Raw genomic sequence first — 24,005 nt, 5'->3', positions numbered from 1 at the left:
GGAGTGGTTTTCATGTATTTGCAGCATCCAAACTATGAAGTTTGTGTTCCATGTAGTGCAAATTGGTGAGGGAATAACAGAAGCCAAGTCACATATTGTCTTCTAAATCGTGCAAGACGGTGGTATCCTTGATACCGCACCATCAGTAAGGCAATATATGAGCCATGGAGCATAGGCTACAGGGTTATTTACAAACACAGCTTTCGAGAAAAAGTGATGTTTTGATTTTTGAAACACCAAGCGAGCAGCAATTGATAGATGGGAGAATAAGTTGAATCAGAGAGTACAGCCTGAGCCTATCGATGGGTTGGGCCATGACCTGACCAGACTTGAAACACACCTGAGACTCCGACCCGATTTTCAAGATTTAACCTGAATAAAAAGCCGAGAGGAGGAGCCGGTCAAAGAGGGTTGAAATTCAAGTAATCGAGGTCGGTCAGGCCCGACCAAATTGATGGACCACGGCCACCAGGAGGGGGAAGCATGGACTGATCCATCCAGATAAACGCGTGGTTGAATGCAAAATGGTTCTGGCATAATTGTAGGGGGGAAGGCAGATCAAAATGCCAATCAAGATGATGGTAGACTGGTTTCTGGAAATGTAACTGCACCTCCAGCAAACGCTTGCTGTGACTGCTCAGACTATGTTCCATGCTTCTTTGAGTTGTCAATATGGTACAAGGCCTAAATGTGCACATCAATCTGTCTATTTCAAGCAATAATTTGAATCTAAATTATAAAATCAAAAGTTACCTACAAATTGACAGTGGCCTAAAAATCACACTGGAGCAGCCACCGAAGATAGATCATCATATAGTTCACCACTGCCAGATAGATCATCATATCGTTCACCTCTATCTAGACAAGACCAACCAGCTGGAAAATACCTCCCGTGAATGTCAAGCATGGAACCATAGAAGCAACTGCAGATCTTTATTTAGATCTCTGGCATGATTCTTTATCCCCACAACCAATAAGACCATCAACGGATCCCGGGATGGCACTTGATTTTTTTTAATCTTTTTGTGCTTGTGATCATTCAACAGGCGGATCATAAAAAGGCTCAACATAACCACTCGAGAACAAAGAATTAGAGTACAACCTCTCCACAGACTTCGACAGGTTACCCAGAATTGAAGATGGCAACACATCAAATGACATCTAACTAAAGAAATTTTGCAACAAAAGCAATTCAAATGAGGATCCTTGCCCTAAAGAAACGTAGAAACCAACGAACAAAATGATATACAACAAAAGTAACGGCATCCTACCAACAGTTATGTGCGATATTGTGACAAATGAGCGAAACCCCATAGCTGCAAAGACAGAAGGCAAGAAACTGAGAGATGTCTCATGCAATACCTACATATTGAGCAACTGGTGCCCAATAAAGCTTTAAATAACACTGAAATTTATTAACGAATGCAGCATATCAAAACATTATCGTGCAACAACAGGCATTAAATGGATATAGCCGGTCTGCAGATTGGGTGCAGCAGCGGATGATCCAAAATGTCAGGGTGTCAGGTCTCTCAATCTTAATAGATCACAGACTCAATCTAGTGCAATTTCATTAAAATTAAATAAAAGACATATAACGTCAAATTTAGCATTTTGCTATTTTTGCATGAGATCAATTCATACGAGGGTCTAAAGCACATTCATATATCTGGAATTTACTAGTCTTGAAATAAAAGATCAATTAGCAATCGAGGACACATCATGAATTTATTTAGCTTTACTTTCTTTGGTATTGAAGTTTGAATTCAACTGACAGATCCCAATAAGCAAAGCATACTACACAAAATTTTAGATGCATCAACTGATCCTGAATATGCATTCTTATGTGACAAGTTGATTATACAACTGGTTTGTTATAGGCAGGGCTGGTTTGTGCATTCTCCCAAAAATTCGCATTATCAGACAGTGTATCCAGGGAGCTCCAGCAAAAGGAATAATGTTTCAGCTACACAAAAGTTTTGCAAAGATTTGCAGATATAGATTGGTTTTTATCTCATTTTGATCAGAGGCCTACTACTAGTACTATACATCATTGGTAGGCACCTACTAACATGGAAAACCAAGAAAAGAAAAGGTCTAGTTGCCAGATTCAGTGCACAGAAAAAATGCTTAACTGACTTGCATAGCACATGGATTTAGGGCTTAAAAAAATTTAATATACGAAAAAAGATTTTCAGTGAAGTTTTGCGAAGATGTATTCTAAAACCAAGCAACAATATATAATGCAAGAAACGAATTTTGCATGAGCTAGTAAAATATATAATAGTTAGTGATCACTTAGGAAAATGACAAATAACTAGTCACTCCTTATGCTAGGCCAAGGAACTAACAAGTAAATTTCCTCATAAAGTTTCAGGTGCCCTTGGCATTTGTGTACTTACTCCAAACTAGACATTATAGATGTATAAGCTCCATCATTACAAAAGGAATAGAAAATGGAAGGTTGTATATTAAGTTAGAATTGGGATGGAAAAGCACTATAAGCATATCATTCTACAGTTGGCCATAGCTATATGTACCTGGGGATTATATGTTGAGCCATAACCAATATAAAAACTCCTTAACCACCTAAGGGATGGATCTTCGAAGAAATATAACAGAAAGCACAGCTTGGGATCGAAATTGAGCATCATTCCTTTCTCTCCCTTATCACTTTATCTTTTATCTCATTCCCAAACTCCCAAACCGGTCAGTCCCCAAACTCCCTAACTGGTCAGCCCCCATCTAGGGGCGTTTTGATGGCCTTTTATATGTTCCTTTGTAACTTCCTTTCTTCTTCTTCTTCTAAACTTTCTTTCTTTTTCTAATTCCTCCAATCATCTTACTCATGAATATGTAAAACTAAGGACCAAAAGAACATGATTCAATCATAAGAAAAGGCAGCAATGCAAAATTATTTAGATGTTTCGTTCTACTAAATTTTCTTCGTTTTTCTAATTCCTCCAATCATCTTACTCATGAATATGTAAAATTAAGGACCAAAAGAACATGATTCAATCATAAGAAAAGGCAGCAATGTAAAATTATTTAGATGTTTTGTTCTAGTATTAAATCAAGCAAAGATTGCCCATGTGGTGACAAAGTGTTTATGTGATGCAAGAATGCAGCATGAATATGGTTTAGAAAATGGCATGCCTATGTGGATAATGGTTATCATTTGTGATTATCATTAACCTGTCAACTAGAAAGATAATATCATCCAAACTATCAAGATGCAACATGCCGGCACCACTTGAAAAGGGGAAAAAAAGGATAAAAACACCAAAAAAACACACCAATATAAACAATAAAGACTTCTAACAATGCTGAGGTACCATATCTACCTTCTGATAAGTTTACAAATATTACCTCAACATTCTTTAATTCAAATTCTTCGCTATGAGCCAAACATAAGTTCCCAAAGGTTTCGCACGGGCCACTCATTCCATGTAATCTTTTTGACAAGAAAGAAAAAGTTAGCAGAAAATAATTTATAAGCTGCAATTATGAGATCCATAAAAAAAATGCAAGGTCATACAAGTCTCTATTATTTGACGGATGCAGATGTCATTTGAATTTCAATCTCTAGAAATAGTGCATTATTGACAAAAAAATAGTTTACTTACAAATCTTCATCAAGGCGTAATGCAAAGTTCCCACCCCCACCAAATGCCAATAGATCATTCAAGCACAAGTAATAGTACCGATTTGAACCTGTGTAGTATCCCAATATTAGAGAGAGAAAGGGGAGGAAAGATGATTAAGAAGAATTTTTTCCACAGAAGAAATTTGGCAATGCTTGGGTTACATTAGCTGCTAGATACACATGTTCTGCTAAAAAATATTCCATTTGATGTCACTTGTGCACCATATAGATAGGCTAAGAGTTCTTATATCTGAAATTTCCATCACAGCCAAATCAACTTGATTACTACAGAAGGCATACACAGCAAAGTTATACCTGCTAAGAAATAACATGAATTTAATAAGTTGCAACAAAGTAAATAGATGTGTACGAAACAGACTTCTAGCAGAATCTGCAGAACATGTGCACTTAGATCATCTTTTCTTTTTCATCTCTCTCTTCAGAAATAGCAAACCTAGTAAAAAAAGTACCAACAAGCCTTTCCCATCCATCTGGGGTAAGGTTCATAATTTATGGTATCACCCATCAAAAGATAAACATATTCACTTCTTAGCAGGCTAATAGAATTTAAAGATCCAAAATATGAGATTGAATTTCAAATCAGATACATGTTTAGGCAAGACCATTAAACTATTTTCTTGACTGTGGGTGGTAGTCACGTGTAAATTTGGCAATGTGAAACGATCCTCTCTTAATGGGTCTCTTCACCATATTCAGGAGGGAAACAAAATGTCCTTGCCACGCTACCTAAATGCCATACTATGAATTGTTGTCAGGTTCCTTAGATACAATTTCTTCATGATACCGGTACATATAATTCGCTTGTGGTTCATTGATACATTTTTATGTGTATACTATAACATAAAAAATTATATGACAGTTAATGCCATCAGTGGTTTAGACTGATTTCCTCATACAATTGTAAGGCCTACCATTTTCCCTGCTCATATTCTCTGTTTTAACATTTATGTATTTGAAATTTTGAATATTTGATTCATCACCAGACACCACAAAATGTGCTAATATTATCGGTGCAAGTTTATTTTTCCATAAAACCCCCAGATATTTCTTCACAGTTAACAAGTATCATCGAAGAGCACATATATGACATTCGCTAAACTCGCATTCATGAGTGCAAGGAAATTAAGAGTGTAATGCAGAATAACCGGGCTTATAGAACTTTTGTCAATCTTCTTACAGATGACACCATGGAACCAAATAAGATTTTATGATAGCCACAAATATGAGAACATTGTGTGCTAATAGAATCTGACTGTTGAACCTTCAGTTAATATAAAAGGACACAAAATTCCAACCAACAGCAACTCACAAACAGTTGATGCTAATATTGTCCTGACATCTAAAGAGATAGTTGAGGTGTAAGAGTTTTCCGGTGAAAGATATACCATTTTTGCCATAGATTCTGGCAAAACTGAAGTTATAAAACCTCTTTCAGAAGCTCTCTTTTCCAAATACCAGTAAAACATGAATTTAATATATCTTTTTCTGAATTAGATCCTAATGCCACCATCCAACTCTACTGCAAAACTTCCTTTAAACATAAGGCACTGTGATGAGTTTGAGAAAGACATACTTTTATGAATTTTTGAATGCATAGAGGTCAACATGCAGCAAAGGAAAAAGAATGGATTATTTGATGGTAAGATGAATACCGGTTGCTCTGAAGAGTCTTGGCTCCCCATAAATGGTAGTAAATACAAATGTTTGGTTTGTCCCCTATCCAAAAACAATATGATGAATGTAAACTTCAAGACAGTGGAAAAGCAACATAAGCAAACAAAGGGATCATAACAAGATCAGATGATTGCAGTATGAAAAAATTTAGAGACTCACCTGGTATTTTCTTTTGGCTGTAGGTTTTAGAGGGCTATCCAACAGACCACCAAATATAGCACCTTTCATATCCCCTGCAATCTAGAAAGCACAAAAATATCTCAAAATAATTATTTAACAATATATGCATTTACGTGGATGTGCATGTGCACATGTCTGGCAGTACCACAAAACCAAAAGCTCCTAAGCACAGAAATAAAGAGCACTTAAAATTTAAGAGATAACCCGAAAAAAATCTTGTCTAGGAGCAAGAATACACTCACTAGTAAACATGGGCCCGGGAGATTAACACTCCTACGAAGAAGCGTGTGAAGTGATATCCCATGTCTCCACGTACTGCCCTTCATTTGCAGAGAGCAATAATAAATCAGGGAAAAGAAAAAATGAGAAAAAAAAAAAAAACTTTAAGTACCATTTGTAAATAATCTATTGACAACACATTACCTATACAACAAAACCCATTGGCACCCTTTCACAATATTAGGGAGGGATGACTGCAAAAACTCAAACAAATCTGCAGATATAAATGCAGACTTTTCTGAAAGATATGAAACATATTCTCCAGAATCATGTGAAGTTGATGCTTCTTCAGTTCCATTAGATCTGTTAATATTCCTTTCGGAGACATGGTCTAGCTTTTCTTTCAAAATCTCAACTGTTTCATCACTTTCATTTCTGGAGTCCTCACTACAATCCAATGGTGCAGGCAACAAGCAAGACGATAATGTTCTTCTACTGTGTCGACGAGCAGGTGAATTTGGCTTCTCTGCATCAATGTCAGATCTTGTAGGGAGAAGAGATAAAATGTATGAAGAGAAAGTAGATGTCTTGGAAGTGGTAAATTCCTCTGAAGAAAAGGACACTGCCTGCACAATGTGAAATGTTTATGCTGTATGATTTGAGTTTGGATAAGAAAATATAAAAATGAAGATGCAAATTTGATGGAACAGAGATCATTAATGCATTCTGCTTCATTCTGGAATCTGAATTTTTGTTAAGTGAAAATCAATCTTCAAGAGTAGAGTGGTATAACCCATGCTAGTAAGGATTAGTTATTACAATCAAATAAAGCATTGCAAGGAATCAAGTACAAACGAAAATTCACAGGAAAAGATAAGATGGATCTGTCAATAAAACCTTAGCACTTTAACATGCAAAGATAGGGTAATCGACTGATAATAAAATGTTAAACTAGAATAACACATGTCAAAAAAAAACAAGAAGCCAGACATTTGCATCCTCTAATTAAAACTTATTCACCCACTCGATCCTGGGATATGGAAATGGGTAATTTGGCATCATGCAGTCACTTCTTTGGAAATTAGTTGCTTAATTGCTTAATCAGGAAAGAGGTTCAGCTAAAGTGTCATATAGAACAAAGGAGTGGATTGAAGCAGTCATGACATGAGGGACACCAATCAGTCATCATAGCTAGGTTTTATATGGATAAAAGAATCAATCTTACATCTTCAGAAGAATTTTGCTCCATTTTTAACAATGATGACGACATACATATATAAATTATCAGCACAGGTAACAAAACAATGCTGCAAAGCCTTATCGTCATCTCATCTCATCAATAATTAAGAGGTTTTTCCCTCAAACTATATCTTTGTTAACTAGCAGGTCATCCAAATCTCATGTAGAAAGAAATGATCAAGACATTCAACATGATGGGCATGGAAAGCAAGAAAATATATTTGTTAAAAATCCAGGCAGGTTTCAAAAGAATGGAGATCAAGTTTTAATCCAAGTATGATCATTCAAGTCAAAGTTAACAATATTTTTCTAAGCAACATTGTTCAAAACAGAAGCAACCATAGGATTGTATATTATTGATCAAGTCGGATGAGAATTGTTTTAAAACTCAATTACGTAATTAAAAAAAAATCTATAGTTATTTCATATGCTGCAGAATACCCTACACTTCAAAAACTATATGACAAAGTAAAACTATAAACTACTTAAGGAACATGTCATTTTGAACATGGATGAAAATACACATTGAGGTTGTGTATACATTAAAATATAAACCTAAAAGTCAGAACAAAAGCAAAATTGGTGCTCGTCTGAGCATCCAAAACATTAAAACCTATTGCTGATCTGACTATCAAGAAACTAAAAATAAAGAAAAAAATAGAAAAAGGAGAAATGTTATCGTTAAGGTGATTCCCCAGTTATCACTAATGATGTGTCATGTTCTTATTCGTTAGTTAACTACAGTTAAATCGTACCATTTTAGACATCAACTACCTTTCTAAATTTGCTTCCCAATATTTCCTGAAATCTCTCCATCTCAGTTACCAACCCAACTGTTTTGTGCACTCTTTTTTTATTTTTTTTCTCGTCTTCATATAAATGGTTAAGATTCATTTTACTCAAGCATAACTGATGATTTTAAGTTGCTAATTCTCGGAAATAAAATTGTGAGTAATTTATAATGGAATATATACGCTTTCATGAAAAATTTGGGGTAACCTACACATCATTTAAGACAATAGTGGCATCATTCTTAGTTAGCACCTCATAGGATTAGCTAAACAAAAACCTGATTAAAACCTAAGCTAACATTAAGATTTTAACCACCACTTGAAAGCTTACATTGTTTATTTGACAAGTTAAAATTCTAAAAGAGCAACAAAAATCACCATGCTCCCTTACTCCCAATCCCTGACACTGAGCAGCGAGCACTTTCTAAAGCAAACTAGAAATGTTCATAGAAAAGTTCTATTTATAGATTTGTCATCTTTCAATTGACTTACTGCCTCCCCCACTCCCTTCCATTTGAAATTTCTTATACACTAGTATTCTCATACTGCATCAGAAATTTCCCTTTTTCTTCCATCAAAAAATCAAGTTGTGCCGCGTTCTCACATTTCAATGGCCCAACGATCTCTGGAAATTCCCTGTTGTTGAAATTTCCCCGTGCTAAGTTCTTGATCTGGAATCAGGACTCTCCAAGTTTTCTACCAGAAAGGGCTTCCTTCTCTTAACCTTCTATAAAAACTTTTGTTGATATGATATACCTGTCAAGCTCTCGTGATCAAAGATCAAGCCAAAATGTCCTGTAAATAAATCCCAAACCCTAATGTTGAGGCATCAAGTTGATCTTTTCTGAGAAAGTTACTTTAAAAGTCCACGGCATTATTGCTACTCGCGAAAAAGACAGAGAGCATCCACCCTTTCTATAAAGTATCGTTATACTAATTATTTAAAACAGACCAAAGAAAAAGGAGAGCCATAGATACTAAGGGCATCCCACGAACAGCTAATAGGTTCTCATTATAATAATTATATAAAAAAGAAAAAGCCAATTAAAATACCCAGATTAAAAATAAAGAATTGATGCCCCTCCAACAGCTAATAGGTCAATTCACAATATTCATCTGATGACACAGACGTCAAGAATACATCGATCAAAAGAAACACAAAAGTTATCTTGATTTCAACTTGAAATCCCTAAGATTAGAGAAATTGAATGCTACAAAAAGGAATGTACCATCGGATTCCGTGACCCATCACGCAAGAAGAGATGAAATATTTCCCACAAACAGAAAGCAATGTAAGGTAAGCATCGAGCGGGCGGCATTACCTGAGACTCGTCGCGAGCGATGGGGGAGTCGGCAGTCGGAGGGGAAGGCGAGGATGGCGAGTCCGCAAGAAGACGATAGAGCTTGTCCGCCACCTTCTCCCTCAATGAGAGCATCGTTACAGCAGAGAGATCGGAACCCTAGGCCTGGCCCCAGAAACCCTAGATCTCAGCTAGAATCGAGGAAGCGTACACGGAGGTGGCGAGGAGATACCGAGGTCCCTTCCCAGTTCCTCTGCCCTCCTCTTTCTCTCGCCGCGCTTCGGATGGGAATTCGTGTACGTACATACGGGGACGTGACGGTGGGAGGTGAGACGGATTTCCGAAGATACCCTCACAGAAAATGGGAAGCGGTCGGCGTTGACGCATTAGGCGCGTTTTTCTTGAAGCAGAGTTACGTTGCGTACGGTGCACGAGAAATTTTAAATGGACGGATGTGATTCTCTGAAACATTCTTACTGCTGATGAAATGAAGTCCCGATGTAATGTAGACCTAAGATTCAGCGGCACATTGACCCCGATTCAGCGCATCATCGGCTGAAATTTCGATTTTATCAGTCTTCCACGTGCCATCCCTGTTCTGATTGTCGTTATATTTCGTTTTCAAAATATTTTTTCCACTCCATCACGCAAGCTTTCAATCCTAGCCTTGGAACGTGCGCGATTAACGGATTAACGAGATGCTTCGTTTGAAACCAAGGCGGGTCGGATTTTGGACTTAGACACGGATAAATTCTTTGGTAGGTTGGGCTTTTTTTTCTTTCTTTTTTGTTTTTCTGGGTCCATGGCCAAATGGGCCCGACGTAAATCGAGCCCGAGCACACCCAATCCGAGCCCGGCGCAATAAAGATGGCAATGCCTTAATGGGGAACCGACAGGGGAAGAGGGAGGGACAAGCGGTCCCAAAACAAAAGTGTTTTGCAATAGTTGGGCTTAAAATTTAAATATATTTATATCAGTTTCTTGCTAATAATTTTGAAAAGCAAATACTAGAATCTTTGATTATTTTGATTGTACTAGCATAATTAACTAAAATATCCTCCATATAGTTTTTTTTATGATATCCTAACTTATAAAAAATGGATCATGACGAGTTATGTCAATTAAAATAATAATGCCATTTGTATCAAGACCTCGCTCAAAAAAATAGACAAAAAATATAAAATAATAATAATAATAATAATCATAATATAAGTTGTTTTTTTTTTGTTTGGTTGTAATTTTGAATAAATTTTGGCCAAAAATAATTTTGTTAATAAAATAAGGGCAAGCATGATTGATAGTTGTGTGCCATGATTAGCTTGTGATAGCTTTTTTTTTTGGCATAATCATCCATGACATGGGCAAGTTTGCTTGCTATAATTATTCTTTGCTTGCACTTATATTTTAATTATTATTTGGCATGCATCCATTTTTTACGCGCAAAGAGAAAGGGAGATTCTGCTTGTGCAAGCTCTCCATTTGCCATAGAGACATCCATTTAATAACATTATTAATAAAATTTTATATTTGGATATATTATCATCAATAAAAATTTATTAGCTCATTAAACTTTATTAAATATAAAAAATATATTATTAATAACTATGTTTGCTTAATGTATGATGATACTAGTAAAAAATACTTTCCATTAGTGTTGTACCCTACCCATATTCAATGTTTTGCTCAACTCTATTACATTTTTACAATCATGATCTTACTTAAAAATGAAGGTATGATCATTAATGGTCCCACTGTAATGTATTTAAATAACTCCTAAATGCAATACTTTTTTTTTTATGATATAAATGTTGGATCACGATCTTATTTTTTTATTATAATATATTATTTTACTATATTGATAGATATACATTCACTATTAGAATTTTGTATGGTATTATAATATCACAATATTAACATCAAAATTTATTTTAGAAAATAATTGGGCTCTTGTATCTATGGACTTTTATTCTATTTTTTGTTATCTATTCTATACTCCATTCAAGAATAGCTGAAAAAAGAAATAACTACATCCCATGCATTATACGGGTTATATCCGAATGACTATTATTGTGATTCAAATTTGGCCCGAGGGTGACTACGCTTGAGGAGTCGAGGGAGCCGTCGATGGTTGGAAGAAGAAGACGGGGGCCACCTCCTACGCGACGGCAGCGACGGACCTGCACAAAACCTCACCGGTGTTTTCGGTGAGGGCCATCCGATGATCAAGTTAGAGTGGATAAATTTGGCTCAACCAAATAGTCCCTTATAAGTTATCTGATCGGGCTATTTATAGTCCCGGTAAAGAAGCCCAAGTGGCAGAGGCACTGTCCGCCCTCATCATGAGAGGGGGCGTGGCTTTGAGCCGAATGGCGCGCAGCTAAGGCTGGTTAGTGAAGTGTGGAGATGTCCGTTCTCGAGAACGGTAAGGTGTTGACAATCACAGCCGGGTATGGTCGAAGTAGTCATAGTGCCGTCCTTTGACTGTCGAGGGTCAGCTATCGAAGCATGGCGCGATGGTGTTATAATGAACAGCCACGTAGGAGGGTGTGGGCACGCACATGGGTGCGGTTGTTGGCGAGGCCGAGCCCGTTGAGAGGTCGTGTCATGCGTTTGGCGAGGTCGGCTAGACGGGTGCGGAGGATAGCTAGACTCCCCGGATTCCAAGGTGTGCTCGGTGGAGTGCCCCGAGCTCGAGGATCGGGGCATACTACTGAAGTAGGCGCCCCGAGCTTAGTCGGGGCGGGTCGGCGAGTATTGGAGGCGCTCCAAACTTGGTCGGGGGAGACGGCGAATATCCGAAGCCGATGGAGCTTTTGGCGGAGTCCAAGGCCGAGCTGATTCTGGGCCGGACCAAGGATTCAAGCAATCGATGTTGGCGTTTATTGGGTCAAAACTGGGCGGCCTTTTAGCTGTGGGCTGGACGATCCATTTCACCCCCATCAACTATTATATCCCAAACTCGGTGTTGTAGAAAATCCAAAGCCTACTAAAAAAATTACCAAAGAATTTGATAATCAAATCCTAGTCGCACTGAGTAGAGGTGGTTTTATTTTGCAAAAAAATAACTCAGCCTCATGGTAGCTTCTCTTTTCATTGGGATCTTAAAGAGCTAGAGCAGGTTAAGTTAGTTTAAGCTTAATTTTAGCCAGATTTGGTAAAACTTCTTCACCGTCTCCCCTCCCCCGCGCCCTTCTTTTTTTTAATTTTGTTTTTCCAAACGCATTTTCAAGTTGCTGAGTCTAGCATGGCTCATCAACATCCTAATCATTTTTTTCTTCTTCCATTTGCACCAAATAGGTTGTCAAGCATAGTCAAGTTTGCATAATGTCGCATTCCGATAACTTATAATGTCACAATCCGATAACTTTATGATATACTTGAGGTTGGTGCTTCTTGCTTGGATGATAGAATCCTTGGATCTCATAACCCTCCCAATTTCCATTTTGTAAGAACATGAAGATTAATTACGCTATACGTGGTTGCATACACAACCTACAAAACATTTATACTAAAGTGAAATGCAATCAAAGAAATTAAATTTTACTTTGAATTTTTGTTCTGAATGTAGCTATTGTAGTTTTCTAATCATTTCTTTTTTTTAAGATTAGTGCAAGAACATCTGTAAATACAATCTATAAATATTTTTTGATATTTGTTAATGATTCAAAAGAATTTGATGGGATAAAACTGAAAAGAGATGAGATCAACTAAAAATATGCCTATAAAAATAATCAAATAATTGGACATGAATTTTATAATTTTTCATAATGATATGCAGATTAATTTTTTTCTTTTATTTCAAAAGAACAGAAACCATAAATACATGAGCTCCACTTCTTGTTTTTATTATATCACAGGTCAAATACAAAATGAATACTTGAGAATGCTCTTTATATCAACATATTGTAGACTCCATGCATTGATCAAGATCTTAGAACATCTTGTCTTCTTTTAAATGAGATCTAAGTTCATTCGATAATGATCATTCATCGAGATATTTATAATATAGTTTTGAACGATGATTATTGAAAATAGTTTTAGATTTTTTTCTTGTTGGCATTGGAAAGAGACTACCATATGACTCAGCTAAATATATGATATAATCCTTACAACTATAGGGAGAGTTTTCGAGGTATTTTCCACCTCCTAAAATCCATTATCAAACCACACTCATTCACACGCTATAGGAGTAAGTTCAAACAATAAGAAATATTTGATTGCCATTTTAGTACAATGGCCATTATATATTAACAGTGACGATCATTATGTAGCATTTTTGGCATTCATCCATATAAATTAATATTCATAATTTTAAATTTCTAAAGTAGCAAAGAAAATGATTTGTCACTCAATCAACAATCACAAAATATTTTTTATTGACCATTATGTTTTATTTTTTATTTTAGAGCATTATTCTTATAGCAGCATATTTTTTAATCTCAAACTATATTGGTACGAGTTTGATCAAACCTGGACTATTAACTGCCGTTATCACCCTTGCATGACGAACCTTGGTTCCTCCATGTACGGTTCAATTAACGGCTAGAATTTGCTTGTCCGTTGATCTCAAATCACGGCCATTGGATTTGACGAAGCCTTTCTGTAATTTTCCCAAAGATAGAGGGCAACAGTACAAGACAAAAGGCCATAAGATTCGCTGCTCCGAGTTGCCGGCTAGGGTTTTGGTGAGTGCGCGCTTCTTTCTCATTCTCGCGTCCGCCGCCGAGCCAATCTCAGAAGGTGCGACCGGGAAGAACGCCGTTCTAAAATGGTAAAGCCGATCCCATGGGGATTCCTCTCGGTGTTTCGCTAATCCTTGCTCTGAGCGGCGGCTTTTACTTTTTCTGTTTGGTTTGATGGCAGGGTAAGGGCACGGGGAGCTTCGGCAAGAGGAGGAACAAGACCCACACGCTCTGCGTGAGGTGCGGTCGCAGGAGCTTCCACCTCCAGAAGAGCCGTTGCGCCTCCTGTGGATACCCCTCTGCGCGAATCCGCAAGTGTAAGTGCTCTCACCGATCCAGTCGCAATCTTTTGATACTTTTCTTTTTTTGGCTCTTTTTATTTTTTTGAGTTTTTTAGTGGATTAAGATATTGTTTAGGGCATGTACTAGTTATGTTGATGTCTTATCAGCAACTCATGGATCTGATGGATTTGGTGAATTTTCTTTGTTGGAAAATCCACGAAATCGCAACACGAAATTCTGTTTTCTTCTTTAATGCAAAAATTTGGATAATTTCCGCAGACTGATGGGCGCTGTTTTATCTTTATAAAATTTGTGCGTAATTTCTCTGTAACTTTGCCTCGATTTAGTAAATCTAGCGCTTTCTTTGAAGGTGATATGAGTGTTTAAATCTCTCTAGCTGTTAATTTTTTCAATAAAGCGTTCTATCATTTAAAAGGAGCATTTAAAAGGGGCAAACTGTTTAAGCGGCGGCGGTTCTGGGCAATGGTCACAAGGGCATGAGATGTGCAACGCATGCTACTGCGTGAAGGGAATGAAATATTGGATGAAATGATTGTTGCCCCACGCTGGTTCAATTTTTTTTTTTTGGAAGTTAAAGTCCAGTCCATCCTTGGACTGGAATTTAACTTTTAGTCTCTATTGACCAGTTTTATAACAACCGGTTCAGAGGGCTTGTGATATATAATTTTTTAGAAAAATTAATTCCCCATCCTTTCGATGATTGTGGTATAACAGAAAGTACTTATTGATCGAAACTGCTATTTTTGGACCAAACATTCTTTTAATCCTAATTTTCGGTCCCTAATAGTGATTTTCATTTTTTTAAATTTCGAAGATGCCCCACAAACAAGATTTTAACGGTTGAAATGCGGCACAAAATTCCTGCTATCAAAGAAGACTCGATCAAAAGTAGTTTTTTATAGAAACTCATCCCGCTATCCCCTGGCCGATTGTCGAGGTCCTGCTATCCCCTGGCCGATTGTCGAGGTCCTGCTATCCCCTGGCCGACTTGCTTCTTATGTATTCTTCTCCAAGTTGATATACCGATTACCGAGATCCCAATATCCTGGCCGATTGCGATTCAAGAATTTTTGGCCAGTAGAGATTTTTTATGGAAGCTTATTTCGACAATTGAAGTGGGCAAATTCTCTTCTTCTATGTTTGCCAAATCTTTTCTTTCCCTTTTGGTTCTCTCTCTATAAAATATGAGGTAAAGAAGGTCCGTAAAGAGGAATCCTCTGCACTTTGTTGCTTTTGACCGAGTCTTCTTTGAATCGCAATCGGCTTGGGGATAGCAGGAATCCTATATCTGCATTTCAACCCTTAAAATCTTATTCTTGGGGCATCTTTGGAATTTTAAAAAATGAAAATCGCTATTAGGGACCGGGAATTAGGATTAGCGGTATGTTTGGACCGGAAATAGAAGTTCCGCTCAATAAGAACTTTCTATTATACCACAATCAACGGGAGGTTGGGGAATTAATTTCTCCTTTTTAAATTTTTTTTCCTTATTTTGTGTACGGATTAATATTTGTACTCCCACTTTTATTTCATTTTTTTTTTTGCTGAGATGTAATAGTTGTCTGTGAGGCATCTGAAAGCAATAAAGAAAAAGGTAGAATGAGTTAAAATTTGGGGCTAAATAAGAAAAAATCTAGGAAAAACGTAAATTGAGGACATGTTTAATCAATTATTGATGATCTGTTTTCGTGCAGAATATGTAGACCACTAGAATAATAATTTGTACTAAAATCGTGCAATAAAATAATGCAACAAAATACTCTGTCAATTGTTCCTATATTTTTCTGTCATGACATATTCTAGCCTACCTTTTGTTTCTTATTAAGGAGACACTGTGATGACTGATGCTTTGGCCCAAATCCATTGTGGCTTACTCCCAGCAATTTGTGGCAGTTTTAGTACTTTCAACTTCATTGATTGGATAACTTGGCACTTGACCTTGCCGTGAAGTGGTTTTTGTCAGTGACAAACATTCTATATATCTATCATGTAACAGATAATTGGAGTGTGAAGGCCATAAGAAGAAAGACAACAGGCACAGGAAGGATGAGGTATCTTCGTCACTTGCCTCGAAGGTTCAAGAGCAATTTCAGAGAAGGTATTGCCCCTTTGAATGAAGACATTCAGAAATATTTATGTATGCTGCAAAAGCTAGAATCAGATCATTGTGTTGATTTTTAGCATACAAGGCCTATATATGTCGATCAATTTTTGCTTGGCATTTATGGCTATATAACAAAGGGCCAGTGGCTTATTTATCTTTTATCTGTAAATTTCTTTTGGTCTTTTGCTCATTTTGGTCATTGTTCAACTCTTTCGTGATGGTTTCATATTAACCTTGTTTTATGTGGTCACTGGCTATAATTACTCGAAACTTTAATATCAACTGAAATATTTTGGTTTCAGTTTCTCTTATTGGTATTCTTATAAATCATGTGGATTTTCTCTTTTAGGAACTGAAGCAACTCCAAGGAGGAGGGCTACAGCAGCGACATCTTCTTAACGGGTTCAGAGAGCTGCTTCCATTTGGATGACAGTCACCAAGAAGCATTTTGATCAGTTCTGCTTGACCAGTTTTTTTTGTTTGTTTGATTCTCGTTGAGTTACATTTTAGCAAATTTTTATTACTGAGAATCGAAGGACATAATTGTTTACATGCTTAATTTGGTTAAAGGCAGTTTGGTTATCAGGATGAACCATTCATCTGTTATCATTGGCTGTGTACTTTAGAGTCAATTAAATGGATCTTACCGAGGAGCTGTATCTTCTTCGTGGTTTGAGTTCTCACATGCTGTTCTTCTTTAAATGAGTTTCTGGTTGGCTATCATAAATTTCTTTCGTTCATTTCTTCTACTCTCCTTGTTTAACCTGTTAGTGATATGATATGTCATCATGTAATCTTTTGGCGGTATGAACTTTTTTGTTGAAATTGTTTAGATATTTGTGGATTCTATCATCCTCCCAGTGCCCAACTCTTGTTAGGATGGAGGGTGAGAAACATCTGTTAACTTCATGTTTAGTGATCATTGAATTACTTGATCTGTCCTGCTGGCAACAGAATTGTACTCAGATCATTTCCTGTAGTTAATCGGCAAGTTTACCGCCGAGTTCAAGAAATGGTTCGGGTGCTCGGATGCATCAATCGTTATGAGAAAGGAGCAACAATATTCTTCGGGGGGAAGTGGTTCTTAAGCGTCTTCGTATTCTCGGCCAAAAGACCTTGTATCCTACCGGAGTTGAAACAGAAATGATGATTTTATAATTATATGAGAACATGGCGAATTGGCCTGGGTTTGATTGTTGTTTTGGTTTGGATATCACAGTTACTACATGATTACCTGAAATTATCGATACTTAAATTTTAGAAATTTTTTTTTTATGAATATCTTTATAAATATTAAATTTTGCATAAATATTTTTTAAAAATTAATATTTACATGTATATTTTTGTAAATATTTGTTTTGTTTTTCTATTTTTTTATTTTTATTTTGCATATTTATCCATCTATTTAAGAGCATTAAAAAAATTAACAGTTTCAAATTAAAATAATTAAAATATTTTTAATGGGTAGACGTGTAAATAAATTGCGATCCCAAAAAAAAACAATAGCATAATTATAAAATTTTATTTTGTTTTTGAGATATATATATATATATATTAATATCGTTAAAATAACTGTTATATGATGATCATTTGTACAATAATAGAGTTTTATGAAGGTTTATATATAAATATTATTTTGTAAGAATATTTATACAAAATTCGATATTTAGAAGAGTACTCATGTAAAAAACTCTAAATTTTATAACGTCTGATATAGAAAATGAAATCTATAAAAGAATTGGCCCTTTATTAAATAAAATAATTAGTGACTTTACTTTTGGGAATCCGACTTCACAATTCTGAAGTTCTTATTATGCATGAAGATGAGTTTGAGTTTTTCAACTAGGACTGGTCATAAAACAAAGGGTCAGTGTCGTATTTCTTGATGTCTCCTAGTATTCCAAATGAATGAGGAACACGCTCGGGTATGTAAAATTGCTGCGCAAAAAGCTTCATCTACCATTGGAGCAAACGGGAAAAAAACGAAAAATAATGAATGATGCTAGAGAGGTTGATGTGCTTTTATGTAAAATTACTGTGTAAAAAGCTTCATTTACCATTGGTGCAAATGGGACAATGATGAATGTTTGCTAGAGATGCTGATGTGCTTTTCTACTGAATGACAAATTCTAGGGTGGACCCAAAGGAGTCTGGTGCTTGAAACTGAAATATTGAAAAAGAATTGGTTTGGAGTAATGCAATTCATGATGCCTCTCAGTCAGTAACATAAAATCTAGGGCTCGTTTGGTTCGCGGGAAAATGAGAGAAAATGTGGTCAACGGAAAAGTAATGAGATGCCTCTTATTTGGTTGGAGTTTTTAAAGAAAAGAGAAGAGAAAGTTGTATTCTCATGGGAATATGATTCTCACATTTCATAAGAAAGTTTTTTCCATGAGTCAGGAATCACTCTATTTTTTTTCCCAAAAAGCCCTTCAGCATTAAAGAGGTATTAAATACCTAATTTTTATTAAGGGTATAATAGAAATTATATATAACTTTTTTTCAGAAAAGTGGATGGTCAAACAAACATAAGCACTCTAGAAATCTATTACTTTCCCATGGTTAACCAAACATGTCAAAGGTATTTTTCCGAGTATCCTCTTCCTAGAAATCTGCTTTTCAGAAATCAAATTTTTAAGAGGAAAAATGTTTCCGGCAAACCAAATGAGCCCCCAGTGTAATTGTGGAGAAAAGGAATTAGAGGGGATGTAGATCCTTTAATTGTCAGGTTTTTGAGATATTCCAAGTCATTTTTTAAAACCCCCCCAAAAAAAAATTGGATTGTTTGATCTCAAATGACAATGTGGTTGGAGACCCTTACTGCAACTCGATAAGCAAGCAAACGACTCTATATGATAATATGCACCGTCGGTTGCTGCGCTCCCTGCGGGTAATAGCAAGAGAGTGAAGAACGAACGATCCTCCAAAAAGTCAGCAGTGATTGAGTCCGACTCAAGTGAATGAGTGAAAGGCGTGGCAAGAGAGCGAGTTCGACTCGCGAACGATCCGCAAGTGAAGGACCGATCCTTTAACGCCAGTACTGTTGCGAGACTGGTACTTGGCGGCTCACGAGCAACATACCATTTCGCTCGCCGCTACTACGGGAATCGCTTTTGCTTTCTTTTCCTCTGGGGGTACTATTAATTGAATAATCGATTGAGTGATCGAATTGTATCAATCGTTTAAAGACCCTAAAGACCCTTATGCCCACGTCCTAATCGACCCCCCGGAGGAATATGTGTTTCTAAAAGATCTTTGATACTGTGTCCAATTCCGAAGTTAGTTCTATACATATGCCCAGCAACGAGAAAAATAAATGCAATAGCTAAATGATGATGAGCAATATCGGTCAACCATAAACTTTGTGTTTGTGGATGGAATCCCCCAAGAAGGGTTAGAATGGCAGTTCCGGCTCCTTGGGAAGTACCAAATAAATGACTGCTCGAATCAGGGTTTTGAGCATAAAGATTCCACTGACCCGTAAAAAGTGGTCCCAACCCTTGAGGATACGGTAATACGTCTAAGAAATTATTCCATCTGACGTACTCTCCCCTGGATCCGGGAATAGCGATATGAACTAAATGTCCTGCCCAAGCCAAGGAACTTACTCCGAAAAGTCCTGACAAATGATGATTGAGACGAGATTCGGCATTTTTGAACCACGAAACACTTGGTTTCCATCTGGGTTGTAGATGTAACCCCTAAATGTCTGTAGGGCTTGGGGCTCTTCCTGTACAACCACGTCAATATGAAAGCATCCTTTGGTGTCTACCTTGCGGGCTACATTTGGCGAGACAGGGTTAAAAATGAAAGGTTGGTCCGCAATGTCATCGATTCGGCTCATGCAACACCCAAGCCATGTCCAATTCGCTGGCTAGCTCCTTCCATTTAGAGCCCATCTCAATAAAAACCAGCCCAAAGTACTGGGCTGGTCTAGCCCAACATGCACCCCTGCTTCCACTATCCGGCATTTTCCCTCCCATATCCGGGAAATCCCGCTGATACCATATACCGAGGCCCTCACCAAGGGTTTTCCTCGCCACGCCGCCCTCTAAGCTTCCTCCTAATCGCCGTCTTGCGAAGCCACTTCTCTTCTCTCCCAGCCAACGATGTCTTCTTCCCAGGGCCGAAGGGGCTCTCTCCCAGGGACGAGCGACGACGGCAAGGGCGTTCTCTCTAGGTTTTCGAGCTCCATCTCCCAGTCGCTTATCGTGTCCCGCGGGAAGCGCACCGCCTCGGAGGCCGCCACTGTCGCCAAGAAGCTCCTCTGGAGCACTGGACGCGCCGCCTGGATCGCCGGCACCACCTTCCTCGTCCTGGTGGTGCCCCTGATCATCGAGATGGACCGGGAACAGCAGATGAACGAGCTCGAGATGCAGCAGGCCAGTCTTCTCGGTGCTCCCCCTCCCTCCATTGCCGCTCCCGCCGCTCCCAAGTGATCGTCGTTCAGGTCAGCAAGGTTCTCCCCACCTATGTTTGGTTTCCCTTATGATCAGGGTTCTTGATCTTGTAATAAGCTCAAGCGATGGGTTCCTTATGCGGTGCGGATTCATAAAGCTTTTGCCACTTGAAGCTGCTATAGCCTCTGGTTAATTAAAGTCATATCTCTATACCGAGTTTCTTGTTCTCATCTGACACTTTTGTAATTTTTTAGCAACTGATTATTTTGCTTTAGCGCTGGAATTAGATCTGTTTTGTTTATCCTTGGTGATTATATCAGATGGAATGTTTTCAAGGTGTTGTGTTTCTTTTGATTCTTGGTTGTATCCCTGAATCCATGTCTGAGTTATCTTGCATTGATCAAGAACTCGTTTCTGTTATGTTCTCTGAAACCCTAGAATTCAAGCATTAGGCCTTGCTCTCATAAAAACCGCTTCCTTCATCCACTTCTAGCAACAAAAGCGAAAAAGAAAAGGGAAAAAAACCCAGTTTGGTATTGTTTTTTTATCTTCTGTTTTCATTTTCAAAAATTCCAATAAGAAGATTGAACTAGACCGAAGGTGAGCTTGAGCTTTGGGTGATTCCATCTGAGTTCTTTTCTCAGCAGCAGCAGCAGCCAAGGCCAGGGCAAAACAGGGGTATGGGAAAGAGAGGATTCCGTCCGTTTTCCAGTGAGAAGTGGGACTAGATGATATGGCTTGGTGGCAGAGAGATTTGAGGGCCTTCTATAGCCAATTTTTTTGAGTGTTGTAGCTCTTATTCCTATTAACTGGGGTCTAAGAGATTTAAGATCAAGTTTAGTTGTCTGGAGAGAGCGAATGGGAGAAGCATTAAATGCTTGTTCTGTTTCAGCTTTGTGTAAGTTGGGTGGATGTTGCACATCAGCTGATATAAACCGTTCTGAATACCAAATGGACTTGGAATCAGGCTTTGACTGGATAAATATGTTGTGAGGATCAACTGGACTTGAACTGAGTTCTTTGCCAAGTTCTAAGCTCCGACAAGAGCCACTGACTGGCCTGAGTGCCCTAACTTTGACAGGCAATGTTTTCCTCTCCTTTCTTCTTCTTCGTGCAGATATGCCCATGCTTGTACAGAAAGCCAGTGACCTCTGAGTCAAGAATGTTAGTTTATGATAAGATCTGAGATAAATGTTACTTAACAACAAAATGGATTCAAGGGTGCAGGGCATAAGAAGGTTGATCTTCACTTCAGGTTAGTCTTTGTCCTATAGGAGGTGCTGTTTAGAATTACTTTCAAGATGCAACAAAGCATCATTAACAACCTGATTCAGCGCGAATCATCTAAATTTGATCCTTTTTTTGTTTTTTTTTCACCTAAACTTTGTGTCCTTATTCATTTGTTCTGATGTGCCCTTGTGAGACTTCCTTGCTGCCCATTAAGGTTCTTGATTAAGTTGAGAGTCTGAAGTGATAGTAACTTTGTTGATTTTCTGTTTATTGTTGAAATCCAACAGCCAAAGCTTTGTTTGTAGCCATCTCCTCTGCTATAACTGCAGTCATATTGATATTTGATTGTTCATCAATCTCTACTATTCAAAGCAGCCCTGATTGTAAGGATTTTAATTTCTACAGTGAAGCTTATATTCTTATACTACTGAAGATTTCTGCTTCAGTTTGAATGCCTCTCCTTGTCAGCTCTTCAACCTTGGCTTCGAGTTCTTCTGATTGAACGCTTAATTCGGCATTTCCATTTGTCTTAATGGTTGGTAGACAATGGATATATGTCTATTGAATGCTGTATTGGCCATTATGATGGTTCCATGTATGCAATAGATTAGTAACAGTAGCATATTGGTCATCTTACAAATGGTATGACCATGATAAATTTTCCTCTTATCATTTTCAATAGATTGCATGTGGCTTTATTGGAAACAACTTTTCATATGTAAAACATCCATATTATTGTCGTCAATTGTTGTACCAACTATTCCCTGTTACGGGTATTTGCTGGTAACAACAGCACGGAATAACAAAAAAAAGATTAGGTTTTCCTTATTTTTTTCTTTAAGCTAAATAATGCCCTGCTTCCAACCACTAAGCACGGTCTTCATGTAACGCTGTTTTGAGTACCAGGTATTTGAGGCGGATCGGAAGCGAACTTGATTTCCCATTGCAGCAGACGGAAACCACACCCACAGTTCCCGTAAGTAACACCCCAAGTGCAGTGTGGTAGAAAACCAAAAGCTGATCTACACCTAGTACACGTACGTCAGAGCTTAGTTTCAACTAACGTGACAGAGACGGCCCCAAGCCTGGTACCAAGAAGAAGAAGCGTTATGCGAAAAAAGGGGTCGGGGACCACCATTTAGGCTCTCGGCAGAATTCATGGTATGTCTAGTACGGAGCATCTTTTTTTTTAAAGAATATTTGGTCTTGAAGTTTTTCTTAAAATGTCATTTTTGCTTCGGAACATTTGGAGTTGTTCCGAGGATGGTGAAGGATGAAATAATCTTTCAAGTTAAGCATATATTCAGAGAGGCTAACAGAACCGCAGACTGGATGACTGCTTATATGGCTTGCCACTCCGAGAGCACCTTATGGGCCCAAGAGGAAGAGTTGCATAGGGCACTTCGTAATCTATTATTTTCTAATTTTATTGGATGTATCCATACTTGTAATGTATGAAATATCTATTGTAACAAAAAAAAAAAATTTTTGAGCCACAAAGTATTTTCTTAAAAAACAATATAAATTCTAATAGAAATAAAAAATAGAAGTGATTTCTCCTAGGAGGAACCAAGGAGAAATAGTCATGTCGCACCTTATTCTTATTTATGTTTGATGACAATGTGCGGAATTTCTTTTGGGTGAGGGTATTTTATCCATGGAAAAAGGAAGAAGAAATATATATGATAAGTTTATGACATCTTTTCCTTGGAATAATTATGTTTTTCTTAAACAAATTTAATCAGTATAATTGTCATTCATTATGCCTACTTCTTGAACATTTCTATGCAGGCGTAAGGCTTGTTCCAGCTCTTATGCCTTTAATTTTCTACTAAATGCGATCAAACATTCGTTTGATAAATATCATGTGTATTTTGAATTTCATGCTTACTTTATTCAGGAAGATAGGCTCTCATTGTCAAATAAAAAACATAGTCCATAATGAGAAAGATAACTTGGTGACACTTCCCATACATATATATATCTATCTAAATATACATACATACATTTGTATGTATTCAAATTTATAATTTTGTTGCTATAATTGGATCAATTTGTAATTTATCAAAGGAAATAATTTTATTTTTTACTTATCATATTGGTTAGCTTTATTTGCCTGGGAAAAATTTTGCCAATTAATACATATCATTAAACTAGTGATGACATCCCGTGTGCCGGATTCTGGCATTAAAATACATAAATAATAAAAGTGTTA

General features: G+C 37.3%; 2 protein-coding genes across 2 annotated transcripts; one reads left to right on the top strand and one right to left on the bottom strand.

Moving 5' to 3' along the window:
- Window positions 1-709: 709 nt before the first annotated feature.
- LOC120103700 (oxidation resistance protein 1-like) lies at window positions 710-9,371 on the bottom strand. The gene is made up of 8 exons (XM_039126407.1): window positions 9,093-9,371; window positions 5,945-6,366; window positions 5,764-5,836; window positions 5,501-5,581; window positions 5,320-5,383; window positions 3,627-3,714; window positions 3,370-3,454; window positions 710-1,316 (listed from the first exon to the last, which is right to left on the bottom strand). The coding sequence occupies exons 1-8, from the start codon at window positions 9,204-9,206 to the stop codon at window positions 1,278-1,280; spliced, it is 966 nt and encodes a 321-aa protein (XP_038982335.1). The 5' UTR covers window positions 9,207-9,371; the 3' UTR covers window positions 710-1,277.
- Window positions 9,372-13,718: 4,347 nt separating this feature from the next.
- Window positions 13,719-16,862, top strand: LOC120110798 (60S ribosomal protein L37-3-like). The gene is made up of 4 exons (XM_039126408.1): window positions 13,719-13,842; window positions 13,935-14,070; window positions 16,053-16,154; window positions 16,510-16,862. The coding sequence occupies exons 1-4, from the start codon at window positions 13,840-13,842 to the stop codon at window positions 16,557-16,559; spliced, it is 291 nt and encodes a 96-aa protein (XP_038982336.1). The 5' UTR covers window positions 13,719-13,839; the 3' UTR covers window positions 16,560-16,862.
- The last annotated feature ends 7,143 nt before the right edge of the window (window positions 16,863-24,005 follow it).

Source organism: Phoenix dactylifera, chromosome 5, assembly GCF_009389715.1.
Source record: "Phoenix dactylifera cultivar Barhee BC4 chromosome 5, palm_55x_up_171113_PBpolish2nd_filt_p, whole genome shotgun sequence".
Lineage (NCBI taxonomy): Eukaryota > Viridiplantae > Streptophyta > Magnoliopsida > Arecales > Arecaceae > Phoenix > Phoenix dactylifera.
This window is presented reverse-complemented; position numbering and strand designations above follow the sequence as displayed.

What these genes read in the sequence shown, in the direction of transcription:
- LOC120103700 (XM_039126407.1), bottom strand. Translation starts at nt 9,206, where the DNA reads ATGCTCTCATTGAGGGAGAAGGTGGCGGACAAGCTCTATCGTCTTCTT. An exon ending in CAATGGGTTTTGTTGTATAG is followed by an intron (nt 5,837 to 5,944) that starts GTAATGTGTTGT and finishes AATGAAGGGCAG; the next exon opens with TACGTGGAGACATGGGATAT. An exon ending in TTACGCCTTGATGAAGATTT is followed by an intron (nt 3,455 to 3,626) that starts GTAAGTAAACTA and finishes CTTGTCAAAAAG; the next exon opens with ATTACATGGAATGAGTGGCC.
- LOC120110798 (XM_039126408.1), top strand. An exon ending in CTCTGCGCGAATCCGCAAGT is followed by an intron (nt 14,071 to 16,052) that starts GTAAGTGCTCTC and finishes ATCATGTAACAG; the next exon opens with ATAATTGGAGTGTGAAGGCC. An exon ending in CAAGAGCAATTTCAGAGAAG is followed by an intron (nt 16,155 to 16,509) that starts GTATTGCCCCTT and finishes TTTCTCTTTTAG; the next exon opens with GAACTGAAGCAACTCCAAGG.